At 38.4% G+C, this 13058-nt stretch overlaps 1 protein-coding gene across 5 annotated transcripts in view; it reads right to left on the reverse strand.

Annotated features, from left to right (window-relative positions):
• Positions 1 to 3633: 3633 nt before the first annotated feature.
• LOC148874864 (uncharacterized) overlaps positions 3634 to 13058 on the reverse strand; it is a 39253-nt gene continuing 29828 nt past the window's right edge. For all 5 annotated transcript variants that reach the window (XM_088966009.1, XM_088966013.1, XM_088966010.1 and 2 more), the window contains exons 15-16: positions 11584 to 11671; positions 3634 to 4127 (exon numbers count right to left, since the gene is read on the reverse strand). In XM_088966009.1, coding sequence (XP_088822135.1) covers positions 3935 to 4127; positions 11584 to 11671 — 281 coding nt within the window. In that variant the 3' untranslated portion in view covers positions 3634 to 3934. The remainder of the gene's footprint in view (positions 4128 to 11583; positions 11672 to 13058) is intronic.

Raw genomic sequence — 13058 nt, forward strand, 5'->3', positions numbered from 1 at the left:
CCGTCCCTACACATAAGTTAGAAAATGGCACCCTATAAAAGTTTAAAATCATCCATAAATGCCCCGCCCCCACTATTTGACTATGGTCTGGAAAAAAGTGCGATTATATATGTTCTCCTCCAATAACTGATAGACTGGGCAATGCCATAGGTGAAACTGAACGGGTTGGGACGTCAGTGGATTTATGCTAGAAAAAATAATATTCCTCGGAAGAAAAACTTCACCGAAGTACAATTCATAGGAATACACCATACCAGAATGCATCTCATGAAATAATATTCTACTAAAGTGAATAACGTCTTAAAAGCATCAAAATACACCTCCCCATAACATACCTCACCTTAGAGATCGACGTTAATAAATGCAATATTTTCAATTTTTTTAGAGATAAAATTTTAAATTTCGAAAAGTATCGGCTCGATTTGTATTGTTTCGGAAGAGTTTTGATACACAGAACATGTACAATTAGATAATTTCATAAATTTTCGTCCATATCAGACCAATACGGGTTTGTATTGGCCTCGTATCAAACTGTTTCGGGTATGTATCGGCCGATACAATCCCGAAACGGGTCGATACAGGCAATACACATTATGTATCAGCCAAATTTCTCTCTCTCATTAATATCAATTTTAATTGCCTTTAAATTTAAGATGTCATTAAATACTAATATTATTTAATCAAATGCTCATTTGAGTTACCTTTAATTAAGGTATTTAATACATCATTAAATATTATTTAAGTCAAATGACTTGTTTAACATCACAAACCAAAGGTAAAAAATTTCAAACCCTAATCATTTGCTTACAACAAAAATTAATTAACCACTATGCCAATCTTAATTGCTTATCACAGTAACATTCTTTTATGCTTAAAGTAATCTTTGTTGCCTTGGTGGATGTTTCCCAACAAATGCTAAAATTTGATTATTAAAATTTATATAATAATAAGATGAATACAAATTATATTTGTTTATTAAAAATTAAGGTATATATTAACATGTATACATAATAAGTATTATTTAAATCTATATATAATAAATATTAGTATATGCAGATACATTTTAGTTCTATTATTTTTCAACGATTACTAATTATATCCCAATACTTTATATAAATCATTAAAGAATGGATTTTATGTTAAATAAATTAGTTATAATCACATAAAACTCTTTTTTTTTATTGTTGTTCATATTTTTTAAGGATTTATTTTGGATTTTCTAGTTTATCCATGCATACCTTGATTTTTTATCTATATCTATGTGTTTCTAAAACATATCTCAATACGTTTCTTAAAATTACCTTTCTTATACACCTTACGCTTCCCAATACTTTGAACCTTGCCACTAGACCATGAAAAGTTGAATAACAAGCCTCGGGGGAAGAACTACTGCTCATAACAAAGACTGAACTGTTGTACCCAATCCATGCATTGAGATCCCAATGGATACATGCACCGGCTGAATAGAAAGATACTCACGAAAGACTCCACCATCTCCATCATAAACCTGCCCTGACACATCCTTAACAGACGCCCTACAAAAGAAAAACCCACAGAAGTGAGAGGAAGACTTGCATTTGTGAGAGGAAAACTCACATCAGGCGATGTGAGAGGAAGACCCATCAGCATTACCTATATCAGTTCACAAGTCACTTAGACAGAATAAGCGGCAGGGTGACTGACTGTAAGGGGTGTTCTTTTTTCGGATTTTGAGAGGGGGGAAAGTTTGTCAATGGAATTTTGGTTCCAATTGACCAAGAATCCCATGTTCTTTTTTCAGTTTTATGTGGGGATAAAAGAAAGTTTTTTTTCTTAGGTACCACTTACCTAGGAAAGTGTACCCATCTCTTAGATGGGTAAATAACTTTCCCACATAGGGGAAAGTTACCAGCACTTGAATGGGACAAAAATGCCCTTTTTAATAATGAATTTCTATGGCTAAAATGGCCATTGCCTTATTTACCTAAGAAATAAAAGAACATGGGTAAATGTACTTACCCATGTAAGTGTTTCCAATGAAAAATTTACTCAAATAATTGCATTTACCCAGATAAATAACTTACCAAAAAGTCAACAGGGCCAAAAATTGATCTTATTTTTCCCATGTAAAAAAGCATTTTCGAAACTAAATAATTCAAATATAAAGAGTTGAGACTCTTGAATTCCAAATTACTTTGCCTCACATAAGACCAAGAAACAGCCCACAAATCAACAGCATTATGCATGTTGAGGCAGATTAAGATGGTGTTTGGTTAAATTACAATTTATTTGAAAAATGGTGCCCACCTAGTGTTTTCTCCAAGGTTATAAGTATCCACCCGTATCTGCTAATACATATCATTCCTGGAACCCTCTGATACGCCCCTATAGTATTGGGGGTCTGACTGATTCAAGGGGGTGGAAGAGCCCTAAACCAGCCCCCTTGAACCGATTTCAGAAAAAAAAATAAAAAATGTAAAAAAAAATAGTATAAATTTGCCCAATACACCCGTATCAATATTTTGAACCTTGGTTTTCTCCTATCGAACTTGAAACATTGTTTGCCTAAACCAGATGTCTAATGGCACCTATCTGTAAAAAGAAATACATTTTTCAACAGGTATTCGTTTTTTTTTCTTTTTTTTTTTTTTTTTGAAGATAAATGCCATACAAAGAACTTTTTAAATAAACAGCAACGAAACTAAACAGTCCCTAAGATTGTGCTTGATAGTTGATAACTATCATCATTTCTTCTCAAACCACTTGTAGTTGATATAAAAAACGCATCTGCCATCACTATTTTGGTAAAACTCATTGAGGTTTCAACTCTAAACGCAAACGCAAACGCAAACGCAATGATTAATCTCTCACATACATTTTAGTAGAAATAACTCTTATGCGACTTGACAGAATATTCTTACCAATTTGTATTGATCAACCTTAAATCTTTCAAGAAAAAACATCAATAGTGCCAAATACAACCTAAATTAACAAAAGATAAAGCTAAAAATTCAGAGCGACCCATAGTGAACATGACATAGAGATCAAACCACAAGGGCCCAGAGATAGACAGAAAAGGCTTTCAGGTAAACTAACTACAATTCCTGCAATTAAAATCCCACCCAAACAATTGAATGAGGAAAGTTTATTTTTTCTAAGTAGGTAAATAACTTTTTCACTTGGGATAAAAATTGTCGACACTTGAATGGAACAAAAATACTCATTTTAATAATGAATTTTTATGGTTAAAATGATCATTACCTTATTTACATGGGAAATAAAAGAACATGGATAAATACACTTACCTAGATAAGTCTTATATGAGAAACACTTATATGGGTAAGTGCATTTGCCCAGATAAATAACTTACGAAAAAAGAAAAAATTGTTCATTTCTCTTGGGCATGGCTTAAAGACTGGGGGAGGGCTACTGCAGGGCTGTGTGTCCCACTTTTCCAAACTATCAAAAAATAAAAAAACTCAGTATCTCACTTGATAAAGAAATTTCTTGGGAGCAACTTAAACCAAAAAAAATACCTTATCAAGCCTATATGCCTTAACCCATGATGTAAGAGAAGCTAAAGAACGGAGAATTTTAATCTGCAATTTGGACAGTCTATGGGGTAATTAAGAACGATTATAAACCACCAAGATATTTTGCGAAGACCTGTTTTAAGTCATTTCTTCAATGTAAATGTTTTTCTTGGTAATATCTCAAGCTTTGATCGATTGGCTAACGGAATTCAGCTGCCCAAGAACGTATTTGATCTCGAGATTCTCGAGTTCTTGAGCACACATAGCCTTTCACAAAACAAGCGTGAACAAGCCCAAACAGAAACGTTTGGGTGATAATTCTACAAAATAAATGCAATTTACATTCGGAATGAACCATGGCACAGTTATGCTGATGGTGGCTGGGCTCAATGGAAGGTTGAGCTCCAAATGTTACTACCTGTTTATGGTTGACGTTGAACCTTCTGCGAGATACACCTACAAAGCCTTATTATCCTTGAGCTGCCAACTTTAAGATTCCCAAGTGCAGTAGTAATTTCACCCGAGAGAGGTGGTGGTGGTGGTTGGACAAGTGCTTGTTTTCCAGAGCCCTGAGTCTTCAGCTGTGATGGGAGTAGATCTGAAGGATATATCCCGCTGTATCAGAAAAACAAATAAATAAAGTGTCAATTCAGAACAATTGGATGGCATTACCACCAAAGATCATAGGGTGGGATTATTATGATGTCAGAATGAGCATAACAACCTAAACATCAGATATGTATACGTGGGTCACCTTCGTATGGCAGGGAACCCAAGGTTCGATGAGTCTCAGTTTAGTTGCACAACATTTAGAGGGAAAGAATTTAATAGATTTAAATGATGAAAATCATGTTAATATAAGACTAATATTAAAATAAAAAAGTCATAATTACACATTTTGATACTCGAAAGCGTATCAAGCGTGTCGATACTTTCAACATTCGAAATGGGCAATGTTTTAAAAACCAATCCGGAACTAAACGATTCCGATTGAATGGCCACCGGTTCCTGGTTCGATCATCCGATTCAAACAGATGACTATTCTGATAAAAATTTAAAAATAAAAAATGACCAAAATTATTAAATGAATTAACAGTTTGACCACTTGAGTCGATGAATCATTGACCGATTTAATAATTTTTTGCCAAAGACCAAGTTCAGAATAAAACGGAAGTACAGAACTGGTTACCTAAGTGATTCCCAAGCCGAATGGTGTGACTATCCGGGTCAACGGTAGTTCGAAAACATTGGATAGGGGTACACTGGGTTGGGTTCAGGTTTCTTTTGATAACCCAGTGTAAGTGAAACCTCAATCCTAACCATAACGCTAACACAATGTTATTGACAAGTCCGGATCTCCTGCCCACATAAATTCTATTTACGTCTACCCACATAACATCGCAGCCACACAAAGAGAACATTTCATCCTCCTACATAACATTATGCAGGGGAAGATATTCCCAATTCACAGGGGTAATGTGTTGCTAATAGACGTGGGCAGAGTTCTCATGAACAGGTGATCCAGAATCATCATTGACATGACGTTCTTAAGCCTAACCAAACCTGGTCATGAGATCAGGTTAGTTGGGTTGCATTCAGGTTCTAACTTTACCTACCGAATTTACAAATAAATTCACATATACATACCATCATATTCATGGAGCAGACATTTAAAATGAAAATGATGCATAAGCATCATACCTTATTGTAGCAATATTATACAATAAACCAACATTTATCACCATCCTCCCCCTAAAATAAATATATATAAATGCATTTCTCATTCATAATGTACAAGAATAAATTTTTGGGGCATCTACAATAATATATAATTATAAGTGTAACACAAGGGTTCAGGTTGCCAAAAGTATCGACCTTAATCCAACCTGACCCAAGGTTTAAGATACCGATTAAGGTTCAAACTATTAATACGTATCAGCCTGTACCGGCCAATACTTATTGTGCCGAGAGCTTCCCAATATGTCCTTACAGGGATTGTATCAGGTCAGATCATGGTTCAGAAGGTAATTGGGACTTAACCAAACCCTCTAAACCGGTTTTAAAAAGAAATAAATAAAACATAAAAAAAGGCACCCATATAAGCCGATACACCCTATCGATGTATCAGTCTGTCGATATTTAGAATCTTGGTACCAACCGATACAATAGGCCTCATTTTGGGCAGATCATATCATTTTAGCAAGTCCATGAGGTTTTTCCAAAATGTCATTTTTTAAATGTTAAATAACAATATTATCATTCCCTGTGAAAATATTAAACTGAAAAAATAATAAAAAATTAATTTTCGATCGAAATCGGCTCCCATAAGGGCAAACTTGTGCCCACACCATTCTAACAGCCTTTTCCAACCTTGCATTCGTAAAATCTCCCATGAAATAAAACACACAAATATGGACATACTCTCGATGCAAGACAGCCCCGACTGAAGCCGAACTCTTTTCAATCCACCCAAAACACCTTATATGCATGTTCGTGCACATCAGGTGTATTAATATTTTGAACCACCAACCAAACTTTATGTTGGGTTAGCCGTCTTCAACAGTTCAACCCTAACCATATCCTCAGAACAACCCTTTTTTGGTTGGTTGAATTGGGTTAGGTTCAGATCTAGGATGCCCATATAAGGATACGGACATGTACGGGAAACAGGTTTGCATTTCCCAAAACCGATCATCTTCAAGACTTGTGTTATCCCATGTTAAATGCTTGTACCATGAATTTATGTCTAATTTTTTAAGCCAAATGTCATTTTTCAAGACTTGTTCTTGCCAAATTTAACAAAGTTTCTAACATGTGCATCTCTATTTATAGAATATTTTGTCAAAACATGCCATTTTACATAATTTAGAAGTGTTATGCTATAAAGTACAAACTAATACACTAGATATGTATAGGTACCCAAGTATCACAGGTTCAGGTGGCCCAACCCAAGTTACAACCTTAATATGTTGGCAACAAAGGGCTAGATGACAGTCATTGAATGGTAAACCTCATATTATTAGGGTAAATTGTAGATTTTTTTTTTGAAACGGTAACTTTCATTAAGGATATTGATGAGGGCGGATTTGGCCCTCCACATCATCACACATGGCATCTTCGAACAGCTATTTGACACATAAACACCACCTAAGAAATGACTTAGAGTCCCAAATCGTGGTTTCTCTTCACCCAGACCTGGCGACCTACCTTCACCGCCAACTTGGTGACTTCGACCACAACTCAGGTCGGCTAGAAGCACCTCGTCACTGGCCGAAGTGACCACAATGCAAGGACCGACCTCCCTCAAGGGCGTGCCGGCTTGACTGAGGTCCAGGTGGCAACCTGCGAGACGTGCTCGCCGACAAAGTCGACATACATATCCCAACACTCCCACAATTCTTGGAAGTTGGCCCACGTACCGAATGTTCCAGAGGGTGGTCAACGTGCATGATGTTTACCTCCAAGGATTTCAGACCGATTAGACATGATCTCCCAGAAATTTCGAATGCGGTCGTGAGGCCCACACCGAACAATGTCTATATAAAGGCACCAACCCCAAAGACCCAGAGAGGAGAAAAAAGAGAGGTACGCGTGATTATTTTACTCACTAGCATTCAAGCACTCAAGTATTCAAACTCGCATTCACAGTATAAGTACTGACTTAAGCATCGGAGCGACCTCGTCGGGTTAGCTACCTCGGGTTCTCTGATCTACTATTCTGCAGATTGGTCCAACTCGTCGCGCAACTGGAGATCGGATCGTCTTCCAACTAGGAGTATCTAGATCGCGCACTATCAATTGGTACTGTCTGTGGGAAACGCTACAAGAAGCTAAGTTCTCAGCTTCTAAAAGGCTAAGTCCTCTTCTTCCAAAAAGCTAAGATCTCACCTTTTAGAAACTAAAGTTCTCACTTTCTAAATTCCATTTTTTATGAACTAAAAGGCACTTTTGAGCAACATCAACACCCAAAACGAATACCGATTACCGGGGGACAAAAACACCTATGATGAACCAGAGAACACCCCTGTCACAAGCAGACAAGTTTAAGCCAAACTCAACATCCCCAATGCCCTATATAAATACACTGCTACTGTATGTGAACGCCCCTCTCCCCACGGTAGAGCCATCAGTGGTTCCCACTGGGATTGAAGCGTAGTAGTTCTATGAGATGAAGTACGAATTTCCAGATCTGAGCATGGGAGAAGCCCGATGTAGACAACAGCAAAACATCCTCAATAGCAGTCAGCCAGAACAAAGCCTCATCAGCCCTGTTTCGCAAGGTTGCCTCTACAAGACGAGCTTTTCGTGGCTTCCGCGAGAGTTGGCGGCCAACGGACTACATGGACGCCCTTGCGAAACAGGGCTGATGAGGCCTTGTCCTGGCTGACTGCTATTGAGGATGAGTTGAGGATGTTCTGTTGTTGTCTACATCGGGCTTCTCCCATGCTCAGGTCTGGAAATCCATACTTCATCTCATAGAACTGCTACGCTTCAATCCCGGTGGGAACCACTGTCGGCTCTACCATGGGAAGAGGGGCGTTCACATATAGTAGCAGTGTATTTATCTAGGGCATTGGGGATTTTGAGTTTGGCTTGAATTTGTCCGCTTGTCACAGGGGAGTTCTCTAGGTTCATCATAGGTGTTTTTGTCCCCCGGTATTCGTTATGGGTGTTGATGTTGCTCAAAAGTGCCTTTGAGTTCAGCCTTGTTTCGGAAGGTCGCCTCTACAAGACGAACTTTTTGTGGCTTCCACGGGAGTTGGCGGCCAACGGACTGCATGGACGCCCTTGCAGGTCGAGCCTTCCAAGGCTCACATACAAGCTGGTGACCTAAAGTCAGTAGTGCTGCCCCCGTAGGTTGAGCTCCCAGTGGCTTCTTGTAGGAGTGGATGATCGGCGCCACTAACAAGGCTGATGCAGTGCAGTGGTGGCCCTGAATTAACCACTCACACCGACAACAACATTATGCCCTCGCAAGGGGGGCAGAACATGTACGTTGTGGTCTCGCAAGCACTCACCCAAGAAGATAATCCCACGGGATGACGTAGAAGCAGCCATATGAGAAGTTACTACAGAATGACCACCCGCTTAGGCGGAAAGGTCAGGTCGCACGTCCGCTAAATAAGGATAAGGAGAGTGGACCGTGAGTCACTCCCAGAGCCCAAGGGCTAAGGTGTCGAGCTGATAAAAGACCTCGGGACCACATGAGACCCAGTCGCTTCTTCGGCATGGGCAAATAAAAAAGTAGCTTGTGCACAGGTAGGACAGGCACATACCCTACAATGTCTATTTACTTCAATGTACATTGAGATTGGGTTATTCCTATTAGAGCCTAGCTCGTCAGCCCGGCACTTTGTTAGTAATCCACACTTGTCCACGTCAGCTCGGGCATATACCTAGTCGCCTCTTTGGCATGGGCAAAATAAAAAGCAGTTCGCGTTTAGCCTCATTAGTGTGCATACAGTTTGGCACTTCGGGGTAATCCACACTTAGAAAACTTTTACGCAATGGAGTGGAGGACAAAATACAGTACCTATTTGGCATACTAGTTGGGCACCATGACAAACACAAACTTGGTTGATCTCTTCACAGTAGACCACTACCTCGTTTTAGGCTCCGCGTCGAACTCACTGGCTATTCTTTTGAGAACCAGTTCGAGTGACACTGCGTAGAAGTCTACCTAGGTGGAGCGACCTAATAAAGCAATCACGCAATTAGAACCCCCCTTTGAGGACAACATGGTAAGTTTCGTTCTCGAGGTAATGGTCGGTTGCAGAACCCCTTGACGGTTACATCCCTAATAAGGTAGATGCCCTCGGGGTACCTGCTTCACCTCTCCTCGAGAGGATGAGTTCGCTCTCGTGCCCCAAGAATCAAGACAGCAAGGTCATGTGTAAGGCAGCAACTACTCGAACTATTCCAATTTGAGAAGTAAATCAAACCAACGCTTGTGACTACGAACTGATCGAATCAATCATCTTAGGCCAAAAGGAACAACCTCCTCCCTTCGCCGAGCTACTCTCAGCTCGGGAGTGGGGGGCAATTGATGAGGGCAGATTTGGCCCTCCAATGACATCATGACACATGGCATCTTGGAGCAGTTAGTTGACACATAGACACCACCTAAGCAATGACTTGGAGACCCAGATCGTGGTTTCTCTTAGCCCAAACCTAGTGACATGCCTTCACCACCAACCTGAAGACCTCGACCACAACTCAGGTCCGCTAGAAGCACATCATCCAGGGCCGACCTACAGCACCTCGTCACTGGCCGAAGTGACCTCAACGCAAGGACCGACCTCTCTCGAGGGCATGCGGGCCTAACTGAGGTCCAAGTGGCGACGTGCGAGACGTGCTCGCCGACAAATTCGACATGCATATCACGACGCTCCCACGATTCTTGGAAATTGGCCCACGTACCGAATGTTCCGAAGGGTGGTCAACGTGTATGATGTTTACCTCCAAGGATTTCAGACCAGTTAGGCACGATCTCCCAAAAATCTCAGATGTAGTGCGTGAGGCCCACACTGAACAATGCCTATATAAAGGCACCAACCCCGAAGACCCAGAGAAGAGAAAAAAGAGAAGTACGCATGATTATTTTACTCACTAGCATTCAAGCACTCAAATATTCAAGCTCGCATTCACAGTATAAGTACTGACTTAAGCATCGAAGCGACCTCGTCGAGTTAGCTACCCCGGGTTCTCTGATCTACTATTCTACAAATTGGTCCAGCTCGTCGCGCAACTAGAGATCGATTAGTCTTCCATCTAGGAGTATCTAGATCGCACACTATCAGATATCAAATAAACGTCTTACACTGTCAACCATTAAGACAAAGAGTGTTGACCCCAAAAGAACATCAAGAGTTACAGTACGACCCAAAAAAAGCTTTCCCTGAATGTCCCCTATTTTGCCAAGCTATCTCGCACAGAGTTTGCTGATCTCCTTACCCATTTGAATGTTACTCCAACTTCCCTTGCCAAGCAGATTATTTCCCTTATTTGTTGTCTAAACTTCCATACACCCAACTTCTTTGTTTGCAACCACCCTATTAATAATTTAGAGTCCCCTTCCACCTCCAAATTCTGAAATTCCCATTGCTTAGCAAATCTCAAGCCTTGTAGGAGAGCCAAAATTTCAGCTCTCATAGTCTCCCACTCCTATGGGGCCAGAGTATATAGTGCTACCATTCTGCCCTCCCGATCCCTAAAGACTCCCCTAGCTCCCAAGGGTCCTGGATTACCCATGGAGTTTCCATCAAAATTTAGTTTTACCCTTTGTTGTGTTGCAAGTGTCACTTAAGCCCCCCCCCAAACTTTCACTTGCAAGAAAGACCCCTTCAACTTTCAGATTCCAACACTTTGCACTGTCTCCATTAATTGGCTTAACATAAGAATTTAATTTACTAAAATTCCCTTTCAAGATTCATATGAGAGGAAGGACAAAATGGTCCCAAAAATTAAGGAAAAGGCAGTTTAGATATTTAGAAATGTTTAACAAACACATAATAGTCAAGGAGGTTTTTGAAGTTCACTCACAGAATGCTAATGAAGGAGGCAAAGTGTTAGAAAGTGGGATCTTTGTCTTAAATTAAAGTTCCGGGGCCAACTATCACCACACCCAACGTACAAGGTGTGGTAATGGAAACCATATTGACATTTTAGATGGAAAAACTTGCATACATGCACTACATGAATATATGGTGCGACAAACACGTGTGCATGTGATCAAACATTTATCAACACAAATAAATGAGAATATATATGTGTATGATCAAATGCATGGAAAACATCCTAAAAATTGAGCTTCTTAACGACGTTAACCAAGACCAAATCAATCCAGTTGGTAGGACAATCCATTCATCTCAGATATCTAGTACAGGACATATATTAGATGCAACCAAAATGAAACCTAGAGGCAGAAAGGATGGTACACCTCATGTTAATGCTTTCTGAGCCTCTAACTCTCTTACCATTTATAAACACCCAAGATGTATATATATATATATATATATATATATATATATAGAGAGAGAGAGAGAGAGAGAGAGAGAGAGAGAAAGCTTACTGATTCAAATAAGTCACGTCAAGTGTTGAAGTAACCTTCTTCCCTGTTTTCAAATCAATGAAGCAAAGCTCCAGATCTAGCCTTTCAGCTGTAAACAAATGAGCCAAGAGAAGTTATAGCATGCATGCTTATATTTTTATAAGAAAACAAAAATAATCCTCAGTACTTGCCTGGAATTAAAGGTAAAAAAATTGAACAATATAACTTGGAATTGCCTAAGCATTTAAGCAAGAACCTTATATGTAAGATAACAACATAACAATAGCGTACATATTTAAACACCAACTAGCAGGGAAAGTCAGACAATAGAAATTGATAACAATTATAAGGAATGCAATGTTGTTTAAAATAAATAATCATTATTTTAGTAATTTGTAACAAAAAAAAATTAGTATTTTAGTAATTTGGATTAATTATATCAATGATTTTTAATAAAATAATAAATTATTGTTAATTGGTTAATAAAATAATAATTTTTCCATATTATCTTTTAGTGTTCTATTTTATTTATTTTACTTTATTAATGATTAAGCAATACCATTTTTTGTAAATAGTACTTCAATATTTAAAATATTTATAGATTAACTATTCGGTCATAATTGAATTAATCTAAGCCCAAGCTTGGGGTTCAAGAATTCAGATTGGGCTTGGGTTGATCCTCAACCTGACCCAACCCGCCCAAGTTACACCCATAAGAGCAATGTGACATTCGGAATTGGACTAAACCAAACTGAGTACAACCCATGCATGTATTATTTTTGGATTTTTTAACTATTTTAGATAAAAATTATTACAATTGTAGCTAAAGGAGATATGGGGTGGATTAATTATATCAATGATTTTTAATAAAATAATAAATTATTGTCAATTGGTTAATAAAATAATTTTTCCAAATTATCTTTTAGTGTTCTATTTTATTTATTTTACTTTATTAATGATTAAACATTACCATTTTTTGTAAATATTACTTCAATATTTAAAATATTTATAGATTAACTATTCGATCATAATTAAATTAATCTAAGCCCAAGCTTGGGGTTCAAGACTTCAGATTGGGCTTGGGTTGATCCTCAACCTAACCCAACCCGCCCAAGTTGCACCCGTAAGAGCAATGTGACATTCGTAATTGGACTAAACCAAACTGAGTACAACCCATGCATGTATTATTTTTGGATTTTTCAACTATTTTAGATAAAAATTATTACTATTGTAGCTAAAGGAGCTAAGGGGGATGGGCTACCCCATTGAATAGCCCAATGAACTAAAAAAATAAAATAAAAGATCTCAAGCCAACTTTTGATAGTGTATTAACAGGTTTTAAGGCTGCCTAGTCCAACTTGGACAACACCCAAAGCATAATAATATTTGTTTGGGCCTGGGATAGAGTCAAGCTTCCCCATGTTAATTATAAAACTATGATTTTTTACAAATTAATATTTTTATTTAATCTTAGTATATTATAAAAACATATATAA

This window comes from Nelumbo lutea, chromosome 1, assembly GCF_056320005.1.
Source record: "Nelumbo lutea isolate HS-2025 chromosome 1, American lotus-T2T, whole genome shotgun sequence".
NCBI lineage: Eukaryota > Viridiplantae > Streptophyta > Magnoliopsida > Proteales > Nelumbonaceae > Nelumbo > Nelumbo lutea.